Source organism: Hylobates moloch, unplaced genomic scaffold (assembly GCF_009828535.3).
Source record: "Hylobates moloch isolate HMO894 unplaced genomic scaffold, HMol_V3 SCAFFOLD_10, whole genome shotgun sequence".
NCBI classification, from domain to species: Eukaryota; Metazoa; Chordata; class Mammalia; order Primates; family Hylobatidae; genus Hylobates; species Hylobates moloch.
The window spans coordinates 55,204,782-55,219,679 of record NW_026652285.1 but is presented as its reverse complement, the minus strand read 5'-3'; the positions used below and the strand labels follow the sequence as shown (position 1 = coordinate 55,219,679).

Sequence of the window (14,898 nt, the reverse complement as noted above, 5' to 3'; positions counted from 1 at the left end):
AGTGAGATAGAAATAATTTTTTAAAACTTACTATTCAAAATTTGCAAAACTAAATAAGAGTAAAAAGAATTTACATTTTGTCCCTGGATTGATATAAGACAAAAACATTGTGCGGGAAAGCTGGAGTTGAGGATGAACGAGATTCTGAGAATAAAAATCTCTGGTACATAGCCAAAATTTCAGAATCAACTTCAGATTTTCAAGGGCTATAAAGCAGGTAACCTCGAGCCACCATCTCCAACAGATAAAAGGAACCAGGTAATATCTGTGTTCCAGGGAGAAAGAATAGAAAATTGGCTGAGTTCTATCACTGACAAAACTTAGTGGCAAGGAGGGATCGGGAAGGTGGGAGGGTGGAGGGATCCCCGGCTTGGGGGGTGGGGAGGGGCTGTGCTTCAGCCTCCCCCTCCCACTGCCCCTCTCCCTCCCACTGCCCCTCCCCAACAAAGGAGCCCCTTTTGATGTGAAGGCCCCAGCTCTGTGACTAGGCCTGGGCCCCGGTCCCTAGTCTCCACGGGGATGCCCAGAGCTCAGTTGCTTGAAAGCAACACACACCTATTCACATGGAGAATCTTCCCTTTCCTCTAAAATTACTTAGTGCCTCATCGCTAAATGCCCCCAGCTCCACACCATGGGTGTTGGATATCTTCCTCACCTTGGTGTTTGCCCTGGGGCTCTTCTTCCTATTACTCCCCTACTTCTCTTACCTCCATTGTGACAACCCACCCTCACCATCACCTGGGAAGAGAAAGGTAAGGAGCCCTCAGTCCGGACCCACAGAGCTTGATTCTCTCCTTTCTTTTTATTATTAGTTCCACTTTTCCAAATCCAGGGGAGAGATTTCTGCAATGGGAAGTCTCAGGAGAGACCAGAACATCATCCTTCCAGGGAGAGGCAGGGCAGCCAGGGGTTGGTAGGGGTAGATCGTGTACTGGGATTTCCATGCCAAGCTCTCAGTCCATCTGTGGGGGACCGCAGGAGGCATCAAGGCAAAATCAAACCCGTGGGCTTAGCGGCCAGGACTGGTCATGAGATGGGGGAGGTCTCTGGCCATGAGACAGGGGAGGTCTCTGTCCGAGGCCAGGCCCTGAGCCCTGGCTCATCAGCCCCTTCCTGGGGCAGGTGGCTCGGGGCCCAGCCTCCTCTGTGTGGGGTGATATGGGACCTGTGCTGGGCCCCTGAGGGCCTCCCACCAGAGCCCAGCATCTCCTCTGGTCTCCTGGGAAGCAGAATCCTACCTGACAGTTCAGTGGTGCCTGCGGGCCTGAGGTTGGGTATTCCTGGAGCAGAGGAACAGGGACTGATGGCGTCCATGGTGGACCTCATATTGAAAATCCCTGTGTGTGTGTGTGTGTGTGTGTGTGTGTGTTATTTTTATTTTATTTTATTTTTTGAGATGGAGTCTTGCTCTGTCACGCAGGCTGCAGTGAAATGGAGCGATATCGGCTCACTGCAACCTTTGCTTCCCGAGTTCAAGCTATTCTCCTATCTTAGCGTCCTGAGTAGCTGGGGATTGCAGGCGCCCGCCACCACGCCTGGCTAATTTTTGTATTTTTAGTAGAGACGGAGTTTCACCATGGCCAGGCTGGTCTCAAACTCCTGACCTCAGGTGATCCACCTGCCTCAGCCTCCCAAAGTGCTCAGATAATAGGCGTGAGCCACCATGCCCGACCCCCTCTTCCTGTTTTTCTAAGAAGAAAAGCAGTTTATCATCCATTTAAACATGAGTGGGAGGAAGTACACAGAGCTCCCTGAGCAAGACAGAGAGAGCCATGTGGTTCGTGAGTGCGGCATGCTGTGGCTGGGCTAGGGGCGGAGATGGACAGCCGGTCCTAGCTCATCGCCATTTCTTGTCTCCCAGTGTCATCTTCTCTCCCAGCATCATCTTGTCTCCCCATGTCATCGTGCCTCCCAGTGTCCAGTAGGGTGGAGGGGGAGGCCCAGAGGCAGGATGAAAAACCACAGTCCGAGAGGTAAGGCTCTGCCAGGGCACACTAGAGTTAATTTGATCTCATCTGTCCCGGAGGGAACTGACTCTGAAGAACTCAGTTGAAGAAGCCTGAGGTTGGGGCTCCTAGGAAGGAAATCAGAACCCCGGGTCCTTCTCAGATTCCATGCCGGAATGAAGCCATGGTGGGCCAGGGACTGAGCGTTACCCAGCAGGGGGCAGTGTGTGTGTCCTGGGAAGACCAATGCCTGCCTGGATGCGGAGTGGGGTGAGGGGGCCTCCCACTCCCTGGGAACAGCTGTTCAACTCTGCTAAGGCTGATTCCTCTTTGAGACCACCCCAGTCCTTTCTCCCCACAGGGCAATTGTGAGGACTGTGGGGGTGGAGGGTCCATGTGTGGAAGCCGTTTGTGAATGACAAAGCCCTGCCCTCCATGCCTTGCTATTACCGTTGGGCCACGTGGCTTTGGACACAGATGGGTGGGTTCCAGGCCTAATTCCCCAAGGTCTTCCCTAAAGAAACATCCACTCAGCCTCCTGTGAGATCCCAGGCCCCTCCCTCACTGCCCTAACCCTGATTTCCAGCTTGTAGAGAGTGCCCAAGAGGCCTGGAGGAGACTTGGGACCTGCTTTCACAACTGCAGAGGTGAGGCACTTCCCCTTCCCTGCATCCTTCCTACCAGGGCTGGGATGCGACCCCAGGGCCATAGGCAGCCTGGAGCTGACCTGGAATGGGGAGACCTGGGGGGCAGAGGATGGGAGTAAAACCCTGGGGCAAGGGGTAGCAGGAGAATCGGGAACTCAGGGTGTGGGGAGGTGGAGGGGCTGTGGCCCAAGCACCTACTCTGCCCTCCGCACCCACCTGCTCCTGGCTGCAGCTTGTGCCTCCTGTCTCCTGCAGCCTCCTGGGGCCACACCTTGACAAAGGTGACTTTGGTCAGCTCTCTGGTCCAGACCCCCCAGGTGAGGTGGGCAAAAGAGCACCTGATGGAGCCTCCCAGTCCTCTCATGAGCCTATGGAAGATGCTGCTCCCACTCTCTACCCGTTAGCTTCCCCAGATCCTTGAACCAAGTATCCTCAGGATCTGGCCTCTACCCCATCACCAGGCCCAATGACCACCTCAGTCTCCTCCCTAAGTGCCTCCCAGCCACCAGAACCTTCCCTTCTCCTAGAACGCCTCTCACCCGAGCCACCTGCACTTTTCCCTCACCCACCACACACCCTGATCCTCTGGCCTGCTCTCTGCCTCCTCCAAAAGGCTTCACTGCTCCTCCCCTGAGGGACTCCACTCTGATAACTCCATCTCACTGTGACTCAGTGGCACTTCCACTGGGCACCATCCCTCAAAGCTTGTCTCCACGTGAGGATTTGGCGGCTTCTGTCCCAGCCATCTCAGGCCTTGGCGGCTCAGTCAAGTTTCTGCCTTCTCCTGGTGGCAGGAGACTACCGGAACCTGGTGCGTCTTCAATTCATCAGTCCAGCAAGATCATCTTTCCCGCCACCCACCAGAGACCTGTCAGATGGAAGCTGGTAGCCCGTTTTTGCTCAGCTCTGATGGCCAGCATGCCGTGGGGATACAAGTCACAGAAAGAGCCAAGATCAACATTTGGAAAGAAAAAGAAAATGATGGATCATTTACAGACCAAATGACCCCAGAAAAGCACTTAAATTCTTTGGGGAATTTAGTGAAATTGGATGCTGAGCAGGACACCACAACCCCAAAACCCTTCTGGAACAAGGGAGAGAACTTGAAAGAGCTACCCAGTCCTCAGAAGTTCTCAGATCCTAGGCTCTTGCAGGAAAGTTTTCAGAAGAATTATAGCCAGTTTTTCTGGGGCCTCCCCTCTCTGCACAGCAAATCCCTGGTGGCTAATGCCTGGGTCACTGACTGGTCTTGCACTTTACAGTCTCCTCCTTTTTTCAATCAAATTTCCAATGTCTGCCCAATTCAAAGGGAGACTACAATGTCCCCACTGTTTTCCAGGCTCAGCCCCTGTCCCATCTGGGGCCCGAGTCCCAACCCTTTATTTCATCCACACCCCAATTCCGGCCCACACCTATGGCTCAGGCCGAGGCTCAGGCCCATCTTCAATCCTCTTTCCCAGTCCTATCTCCTGCTTTTCCATCCCTGATTAAGAACACTGGAGTAGCTTGCCCTGCATCGCAGAACAAAGTGCAAGCTCTCTCCCTACCTGAAACTCAGCACCCTGAATGGCCTTTGTTGAGGAAACAACTAGAAGGTGGGTTGGCTTTACCCTCTAGGGTCCAAAAATCTCAAGACATCTGTAGTGTCCCCACTCCTAACCTTCCCCAGGAAAGCTTGACATCCATTCTGCCTGAGAACTTTCCAGTCAGTCCTGAACTCTGGAGACAATTGGAGCAACACATGGGGCAACCTGGAAGGATCCAAGAGTCTCTGGATCTGATGCAGCTTCGGGATGAATCGCCAGGGACAAGTCAGGCCAAGGGCAAACCCAGGCCCTGGCAGTCCTCCACATCCACAGGCAAAAGCAGCAAGGAGGCACAGAAGGTGAAGTTCCAGCTAGAGAGGAACCCATGCCCACATCTGGGGCAAATTCTGGGTGAGACCCCGCAAAATCTATTCAGGGGCATGGAAAGCTTCCCAGGGAAGGTTCTGGGGGTGACCTCTGAGGAGTCAGAAAGGAACTTGAGGAAGCCCTTGAGGAGTGACTCGGGAAGTGATTTATTAAGATGCACAGAGAGGAATCATATAGAAAACATCCTGAAAACCCACATGGGCAGGAAGTTAGGCCAGACCAACGAGGGCTTGATCCCCGTGAGTGTGCGTCGATCCTGGCTTGCTGTCAACCAGGCTTTTCCTGTGTCCAACACCCACGTAAAAACCAGCAATCTAGCGCCCCCAAAAAGTGGGAAAGCCTGTGTGAACACAGCCCAGGTGCTTTCCTTCCTTGAGCTGTGTACTCAGCAGGTGCTGGGAGCCCATATTGTGAGGTTTTGGGCCAAACACAGGTGGAGTCTACCCCTCAGGGTCCTCAAGCCCATTCAGTGCTTTAAACTGGAAAAGATTTCATCCTTGTGCAGTACACAGCTTGTCGGTCCCTCCTCGGCCACCTGTGAATCTGGGTCTGGCTCAAAAGTTGAGGTGGCCACGTTCCTTAGCCACCAATGGCAAGTCTGAGAAAGCAGGTGCTGACCAAAGCATCTGTTCATATGCCAGAGTCTTCAGGCCTCCTCACCTGCATGTAAGCAGTTTCAGAGGGCCCCACAAGGGATCCCATATAGGAATGATCATGGGTCCTTGAAGGCTCCTACAGCTGGACAGAAGGGCAGGTGGCCATCTAAGCCCCTCACATACAGCCTCACAGGCAGCATCCAGCAGAGCAGGAGCTTAGGAGCCCAATCTTCAAGGGCTGGAGAGACCAGGGAGGCAGTGCCACAACCCAGAGTCCCCTTGGCAACCCCTATGATGGCAAACCTCCAAGCCACAAGTGAGGATGTCCGTGGTTTCAAGGCTCCGGGGCCAGCAAAAGCTCTCTACTCCCTAGAATGTCTGTCTCCCAAGATCCAAGAAAGCTGTGTCTTATGGAGGAGGTTGTTCATGAATTTGAGCCTGGAATGGCCACGAAGTCAGAGACCCAGCCTGATGTTTCTGCCACTGTTGTGCTCCTTCCAGATGGGCAAGCATCTGTTCTGCCCCATGCTTCAGAGAATTTGGCTTCTCAAGTGCCCCAGGGCCATCTCCAGAGCATGCCTACTGGGAACATGCAGGCTTCCCAGGAGCTATGTGACCTCATGGCAGCCAAATGGAGCAACCTGGGGCACAAGGAGCCCAGGAACCCAAACTGTCAAGGCTCATGCAAGAGCCAAAGCCCAATGTTTCCTCCTACTCACAAGAGTGAGAACTCTAGGAAGCCCAACTTAGAAAAACATGAAGAAATGTTTCAAGGATTGAGGACTCCTCAACTTACCCCGGGCAGGAAGAGAGAAGACACCCATCAGAATGAAGGCGTCCAGCTACCGCCATCAAAGAAACAGCCTCCTTCAATAAGCCACTTTGGAGAAAACATCAAGCAATTTTTTCAGAGGGTTTTTTCAGAGAAAGAAAGGAAGCCAGCACCGGTCACTGTTGAGAGCCAAAAAACAGTAAAAAAACTGATCATGCATGTACAGCAGCAGTGCTGAAGCTCAGGAGCTCATGACAGCAGTTGGACAGATGCTGGAGGAGAAAATGTCACTTCGCCATGCGCGCCATGCCTCGAAGGTAAATGAGCAAAAACAAGCCCCAGTCTGTGGGTTTCCCTGCAACCACAGGCACCTCTTCTACTCAGAACACAGCAGAATGCTGAGCTATGCAGCCAGCAGTCAACAAGCCACTATCAAGAGCCAGAGTTGTCCCAACAGAGACAGGCAAATCAGAGATCAGCAGCCCTTGAAAAGTGTCCGGTGCAACAACGAGCAATGGGGCCCGTGACATCCCCAACTCTTGCTCCCCAAGAAAGCTGTATCCCCAGTCAGTCCCCCTCAGCACCAGTCGAAGACACCCAGTGCCTCCAGCCACCATCACCACTGTCCAAGGCACTGTCTTCTTTGGGGAGGTATCTAATTTGTTCGGTCACAAATTCTTTTTTAGCCTTCCCTAGAGAAAAACAAGTCCCCAAGAAAAAATTCACTCTAGGTAGAGAAAAAGTATTTTCTCTCATGTTAGTACACGGAACATTTAATATTCCACAATATATATGGTTTTTTATTCATAAGAGGGTGATGGCTTTTATTTGTGGCATGCTTGGTGTGAGCTTGGTTTCTAGAAGTGACAGGACATGGAGGGATGCTGACAGTGGTGCTGTAAGCACACTTTCATCCTGAGTTCCTTCACTGAACCTTACGTTTCTGTAATACTGTCTTTACGCAAACAACAAAAAAATCTAAAAACAAGATGAGAAAAATCTATGAAGATCCCACTCTGAAATAAGGTTCAACCCATCTTTCCACTACTACTGTCTACCTCAAACTTTATGCAGCTGTAGGGAGAAGGTTTGCAGAGATGTCACAGGGCTGAACATCTCCATGCAGGCTCCAGGAAGTGCCACAGCCAAGTAGCTTCATGTGTCACAAAACTGTGGAAGTTTGGGTGGGAGAGTGCTGGACCCTGAGTTCAGAAGTGGGAGAAGTCTTGACCCTGGGTATCCTGGTGGAGAATAGATAATATCTGCCCCCGGGAAGCCCCTTCTCTCCCTGACAAAGGCTGGGATGGAGATGGGCCCTCTTAGCTCAACCAACATGCGAAGCACAGAGTCCCCATCCCACTGCCTCTCCCTTTCTTGCACTCTGGAGTGGCGGTGGGGACAGACCTTCCAGCTCTGTGCATGTGTAGGTGGGGGGTGGGGGGCTGGGGGGCGGCCTTCATGGAGGCTGCTGAGGGTGGTGAACTCCCCTGCCCCAGATGAGTGAATGACCCTGCTGGGAGGTCAGACCCAGCAAGGGCTGTGGGGGTATCAGGTGGAGTGGGCTCCAGGTGTACTCTCAATGCACTGGGCAGGTCTCAGGCCAGGCTCCCTGGACCCCGCCTGGGTGATGTGGTCACTCCCTGGGGGACTGCTGTCAGGCCCCAGCCACCCACCCTGGGCAGCACCATCCCATCACAGGACTGGACTTTCTGAGTCCTGAGACAGGACAGTACTGCCCAGGCCTAACAGACTGGGAGGATCTGTTAAGTCCTCCATCCCTAGACCAGCCTCCCACACAGCATGGACAGTCTCTTACATTTACCTTCAGGGCACTGACTGATCCTTCTCACTCTAAGGCAACCAAGGCAGAGCTGAGGACCTGTGCCAGGCTGGGAGCCAGTCTCCTCCCTAAATGGGCCTGAGGGAAGCACCATCCCTGTCCCAATCTGCCACAAGTTTCCGCCCAGGAGACACATAGGGAAGGGAGGACACGGCCTCCCTGCTGGCTGACACTGGAAAAGCGGGACCTGGGAGAAGAGGGAGTGCAGGGCTGGCCGAGGATGCTCCAGGCCCATGGAGAGCTCGGGCTGCACCATGGGGCTGCCCCTCCTGGGCTGGAGATTGTGCCCTCTGCAGGATCTGAGAAAGTCCAGTCCTGAGATGGGACATCACTGCCCAGAGTGGGTGGCCGGGGCCCAACAGCAGTCCCCCAGGGAGTGACCACATCACTCAGCCAGGGTCCAGGGAGCCTGGGCCAAGACCTGCCCAGTGCACTGAGGGTACACCTGGAGCCCACCCCACCTGACACCCCCACAGCACTGACAGGGTCTGACCTCCCAGCATGCATCTGCCTCTCCCTGCACCCCAGCTGCCCACCCTGCCTGTTCTCTGGCTTCCTCCATCCTGTGCAGCCCATAGACTGTGACCATCTCACTGGCCACTCTGGCCTTTCCTTTGCCTTTGTCCTGTCAAAATCTCTGAGCACGATCTCCCAGGTTCATCCAAACACCTGCTTTTTCCACTTTTGACTGGGCCTTTGGACACCACTGGCCCATCCGAGCTGTCCACAGGGCCTTCGATAACGTGTATTGCACCTGACATCTCCCAGCAGTGCTCAGCAGCCCCTGCATGAGGTCCCTGCTGACCAGATCCCAGACATCAGGTCCTCCCTGACCACACCCTCACTGATTAGAACCCCGTGACCACGCCCCACTAACCAGGCCCCCGCTGCCAGGCCCACAATGACCAGGACCCTACTGACCAGGACCTTACAGACCAGGGCCTCACTGACCATGTTCTCACTGACCAGGTCCTTACTGACAAGGCCTCACTGACCAGGTCCTTACTGACAAGGCCTCATTGATCAGGTTCCACTGATCATGACCCCATTTCCTGGCCCCACAGATGAGGCCCCACTGACCAGGCCTCCAGGGAACAGGCTGCCACTTTCCAGGCCCCTATTAAGCAGGCCCCAGGTGACCAGATGCCCCTGACTATGACCCTAGTGAGTAGGTCCCACTGAATGGGCACCCATTGCTCAGATCCCCACTGACCAGGTCACCCTATTTTATTGATATCATAATTAACAATCTTTTTTTTTTTCTTTTTGGACGGAGTCTTGCTCTGTCACCCAGGCTGAAGTGCAGTGGTGCAATCTTGGCTCATTGCAAGCTCCGCCTCCCAGGTTCATGCCATTCTCCTGCCTCAGCCTCCCAAGTAGCTGGGCCTACAGGTGCCTGCCACCATGCCCGGCTAATTTTTTGTATTTTTAGTAGAGACGGGGTTTCACTATGTTAGCCAAGATGGTCTCTATCTCCTGACCTCATGATCCACCTGCCTCAGCCTCCCAAAGTGCTGGGATTACAGGAGTGAGCCACCACACCCAGCCTATAATTGTTCTATTTTATTATTAGTCACTGTTGTTAATCTCTTACTGAGAGGTGACAGTGTGCTGGCAGCCCTTGCAGCCCTCGCTCACTCTTGGCACCTCCTCGGCCTCGGCGCCCACTCTGGCCATGCTTGAGGAGCCCTTCAGCCCACCACTGCACTGTGGGAGCCCCTCTCTGGGCTGGCCAAGGCCGGAGCCGGCTCCCTCAGCTTGCGGGGAGGTGTGGAGGGAGAGGCATGGGTGGGAACCAGGACTGTGTGCGGCACTTGCAGGCCAGCGCAAGTTCCAGGTGGGCATGGGTTCGGTGGCCCCGCACTTGGAGCAGCCAGCTGGTGCCACCAACCCCAGGCAGTCAGGGGCTTAGCACCTGGGCCAGCAGCTGCAGAGGGTGTGCCGGGTCCCCCAGCAGTGCCGGCCCGCCAGCACTGCACTCGAATTCTCGCCGGGCCTCAGCTGCCTCCCTGCAGGGCAGGGCTCAGGACCTGCAGCCTGCCATGCCCAAGCCTCTCCCCACCGCCATGGGCTCCTGCGCAGTCCGAGCATCCCCAACAAGCACCGCCCCCTGCTTCACAGCGCCTGGTCCCATCGACCGCCAAAGGGCTGAGGAATGTGGGCACATGGTGTGGGACTGGCAGGCAGCTCTGCCTCTGGCCCCAATGCAGGATCCACTGGGTGAAGCCAGCTGGGCTCCTGAGTCTAGCAGGGACTTGGAGAACCTTTATGTCTAGCTAAGGGATTGTAGATATACCAATCAGCACTCTGTGTCTAGCTTAAGGTTTGTAAATGCACCAATCAGCACTCCGTATCTAGCTAATCTGGTGGGGACTTGGAGAACCTTTATGTCTAGCTAAGGGATTGTAAATACACTAATCAGCACTCTGTGTCCAGCTCAAGGTTTGTAAACATGCCAATCAGCACTCTGTCAAAACGAACCCATCAGCTCTCTGTAAAACGGACCAATCAGCTCTCTGTAAACTGGACCAATCAGCAGGATGTGGGTGGGGCCAGATAAGGGAATAAAAGCAGGCTGCTCCAGCCAACAGTGGCAACCCACTCGGGTCCCCTTCCACACTGTGGAAGCTTTGTTCTTTCACTCTTTGCAATAAATCTTGCTGCTGCTCACTCTTTGGGTCCACACTGCCTTTATGAGCTGTAACACTCACTGCGAAAGTCTGCAGCTTCACTCCTGAGGCCAGCGAGACCATGAACCCACCAGGAGGAATGAACAACTCCAGACGGGAGGAACGAACAACTCCAGACGCGCCGCCTTAAGAGCTGTAACACTCACCGCAAAGGTCTGCAGCTTCACTCATGAAGCCAGTGAGACCATGAGTCCACCAGAAGGAAGAAACTCTGAATACGTCTGAATATCAGAAGGAACAAACTCTGGACACATCACCTTTAAGAACTGTAACACTCACCGTGAGGGTCCGCAGCTTCATTCTTGAAGTCAGTGATACCAAGAACCCACCAATTCCAGACACATTACTGTGCCTACAAGTTAAACTTTATGATAGGTATATATGTATAGGAAAAACAGAATATATACAGTTCAGTACTTTCTACAGTTTCAGGCATCCTACTGGGGGTCTTGGAACGTATCCCGCATAGATAAGTGGGAAGCTACTGTATAATTAAATGTCTATATGATATCTATACTCAAATGTTGAAACAGTTCTTCAAATTTGGCATGTCCAGAATTCAACACATAGTCTTCTTTCTTCCTGTCAAACTTGGCCCCCATCCAGTGTTACCCACCCAAGTCCGTCTATCTGCTCATGCCTTGATCCTTGAAATTACTTTGGACATTGTTCTTTCTCTCACACCTTAATACCTTTCTTTCTCTCCCACCTTGACATTACTTAACCAATCATTAAGTCTTGTCTATTTTACCCTTCCTCACTCTCCAAGACCATGATTAATTATCATGGCATTTTCCCTCCTCTTCATAGTTGTTGTGTAATTTTACATTTATTTGTGTGATTATTTTCTTAATACCTGAATCGAATACACATCTGTTCTCTGATCACCAAATACCCCAGCAAATGTTTGTCACATAGAATGATTCAACGTATATTCTTAAACTAATGAATGTTCTCACAGGTAAAATTCATCAAATAAGATACTTTAGACTTTTTAAAAAATATATTAAATCCTGAATATTGATTCCCCCCCAAAAAAATAAAGTGAAAGTCCAAAGGATTTCTCAGGTCTCGTTTTATTTATCTAATCTGTGTGTTTCCAAAAGGCTACCATAAACAGCAAAGAAAACACTCTCTCACCATGGATGGGGAAAAGTAACACAGGAAAAAGTGTGGGTGGAAACTCTCAAGGGGGGTCTAGGGGACACTTCTGTTGATGGTGAAGGTACAGAGCTGGATGTATTCACAGGGGAAAAACAAAAGATGACAACATGAAACCATGGCCCTTAGAGAATTCAAAAAGGGCTTATTAAAATATGAACTGAGTTTGAGAGTAAACCAAGCAAATCTATCCACTGAGGAAGAGAGCAACTTTCTAGAATTTTGAACAGGGATGAGCAAAAAATAGAACAACCCAAAAGACTTACTACAAGAGCAGCAAGAAGGCAGGCACCTGTTTCAAGAAAGCCCAGATAAAGGGTTCCCCATATTTAGAGCCATAAAAAACTAGATTGGCAGACTTTCAAAAGATCAAAAACTTGGCAGGATGGGAGAAGGAGGATTTGCCAGATTAATATACCAACCACTGACAAGAAATCTGTCTATGTTAATTAAGCATATTTATATACATGTATGGTAAGAATTCCTGTCCCATATATCACACAATCTAAGGACAGCTGGGAGAGGATAATATAACAGTCTTACCATATTCTGTAATATAGTGACATCTGGATAATGTAGTAATATCCAATATGAGTATTTCATTGCTACCCCACTAAATGTTAAACCATAGACAGCATCTTCCTTTCTTTTCAAGAGCTATCAGCTGAAAAGACCTGAAGATATAGCAAACATAGATGTTAACACATGAAAGAAGATCAATTAAAGAAGACTGAATACTCCTCATGGGCGAAGAATATAAAGTTAAGATTTTTTTTTTCCTTTTTTGAAAAGTAATGTATGGAGAGAAATCTAAAAATTAAAAAACAAAAATTAAAAGCATAATTTTAAAAATCTAAAATTCAACCATGCAGCCATAAAAAAGAATGAAATCATGAAATCATGTCTTTTGCAGCAACATGGATGGAGCTGAAGGCCATCATCCTAACTGAATTAACTCACAAACACAAAATCAAATACTACATGTTCTCACTTATAAGTGAGAGATAAACAATGAGTGCACATGGACATAAAGATGGAAATCACAGACACTGGGGGCTCCAAAGGGGGAAGGAGAAAGGGGGAAAAGGGTTGAAAACTTACCTATTGGGAACAACATTCACTACTTGGGTGATGTGTATACTAGCAGCCCAAACCTGACCATTACACAACATATCCATGCAAAAAATTTGCACATATACTCCCTTGAATCCATAACAAAATTCTTAGAATTCAATCAGAAGTTTAAAAAGTAAAGCTTAGGAAATCTTCCAGGATGTGGAATGAGAGAGAATGAAAGAAAAAGAGAGAAGGGAGAGTGAGAGAGAAAGAAAGAAAAGCAGAGAGAGAATCAACCTAAGAAGTAAAATATCTAATTAACAGAAATTCCAGTAAGAACAGAGAAAAGAAAGGGAAGATTACTATTAAAGCAATAAAAGAAAATTTCCCAGAGCTTGAGAGACAGAAACTTTAAAATGATCCAAGAAATATCAACAGAAAATCCGTGCTTAAAGACATTTTTGTGAAATTTCAAAGCAAAATGATAGAGAAATCCTACATCTTAGAAAGAGAATAAACAAAATACAGAATCTACAAAGGAACAAGAAAGTCATGCTCTTTCAAGTTTTTCATTAGAAGTGGTAAAAACTAGGAGATGGTTGTGCAAGATTTTTTAAGTACTGAAGGAAGATATTCTGATCCTGGAATTCTATATCCAGACAAATTTTTGGTAAACATAGAAGGAAAATAATCTATTTTCTGACACTCGAAACCTCAGAAAATTTACTTATATTCTGCAAAAGATGGTAAAGCTATCCCCAGCAAAACAATGGTAAAAATCAAGAAAAGATGTAAGATACAAAGAACTGTGCAACAAACCAAAATATGCATGAAAAGAAATCCCAGGATGACAGCCTGCAAAGCAATCTGTGCAAATTATAACCAAAGTCATTTAGATCCAGGATAACTTTATGAAAAAAATGGAATATATTTATTAAAGAAACTAATGAGCCATAAAATATTATAGGTATTGTAAAGTAAGTACGTATTTCTGCTCAAAAAAGCAAGAGGGCAATAATAATGTCCAGGAAAAAAAAAATCTTTCAAAAAAGCAATGGCCTAATATAAAAGTAAAATAAAATCTAACTTTGGAACAGTTGATGAAGTCTGAAAGAGATCTCTTTTTTGTTAATTTTTTTCATACTGAGTGATGATATTGGAACGGTATAGAATGAACACATATTGGCTCTCCAGTGTAATATTTACATAATAAAGGGGCAATATGTGCAATGGTCAAGGGAGTTGTGATAGAATGCAAAGATGACAATCTACTTTCCTCTAAAAGCACACCACAACAATGTAACTTTATAACCATTCATAACAAGAATGGAGTCTACTTCCTTTCTTTTTGAATCTAGGCTAATTTTGTGAGTCCTTTTGACCCAAGGAATGCAGCCAAAGTAGCAGTGTGCCATTCATTTCCAAGCCCAGGTCTCAAGAGGCCTGGCCCGCTTCTGCTCTCTTTCTTCAAACCCTGACAGTAGCCTTGTGAACAGACCAAAGTAGCATGCTAGGTGATAAGACACACATGGCCAATTCTCCTGCTTAACCCCAACCAACGTCCACCTACCTTCCAGAAGCAGAACTGCCCAGCTACACACAGATGCTGGAATGGGCACAGCCAAGACCTGAACAACTGCCCAGTTAAGCCCAGCCCAAATTTTTGGCCCATGGAATTATGAAGTAAAGAAATGGTTGCTGTTGGCAGGGCGCTGTGGCTCATGCCTGTGATCCTAGCACTTTGGGAAGCCAATGCAAGGCCAGGAGTTCGAGACCAGCTGACCAACATGGTGAAACCCCGTCTCTACTAAAACTTAAAAAAAAAAAACTAGCCGGGCGTGGTGCCACACGCCTGTAATCCCAGCTACTCAGAAGGCTGAGGCAGGAAAATCGCTTGAACCTGGGAGGTGGAGGTGGCACTGAGCTGAGATCACGCCATTGCACTCCAGTCTGGGCAACAGAGGGAGACTCTATCTCAAAAAAAAAAAGAAAAAAAAAGAAAAGAAAAGAAAATTTACCAGACTTAGTTTTTGAAAAACACTATATTTTTGACCTAAAGTGCAGTTGGTTTGGGGAATCTTTGTGTCCCTTACTTTTATAAAAAAGAAAAGTTATTAAAGTCATGTGTAAATAGGTAACAGAACGAATATAATAAAAGAAATTTCATTGTTTCACCTTTTTCCATCCTAGCCTCTCTGCAGAGCCAACCTATATGTTTCTTGTTATATCTCTAAGTAAACATGTATAGACCAAAAATTCTTGAGTTTTTACCTTTAA

At 49.1% G+C, this 14,898-nt stretch overlaps 1 protein-coding gene across 1 annotated transcript; it reads left to right on the top strand.

Annotated features, from left to right (window-relative positions):
* Positions 1–548: 548 nt before the first annotated feature.
* On the top strand, positions 549–6,583 carry LOC116475185 (putative spermatogenesis-associated protein 31C1). The gene is given in 11 exon segments (XM_032164371.2): positions 549–752; positions 1,916–1,973; positions 2,533–2,593; positions 2,849–3,165; positions 3,168–3,353; positions 3,356–3,922; positions 3,925–5,085; positions 5,088–5,148; positions 5,150–5,448; positions 5,451–6,076; positions 6,078–6,583. Coding segments are annotated over 11 exon segments (3,981 nt in total). The 5' UTR covers positions 549–563; the 3' UTR covers positions 6,534–6,583.
* Positions 6,584–14,898: the final 8,315 nt, after the last annotated feature.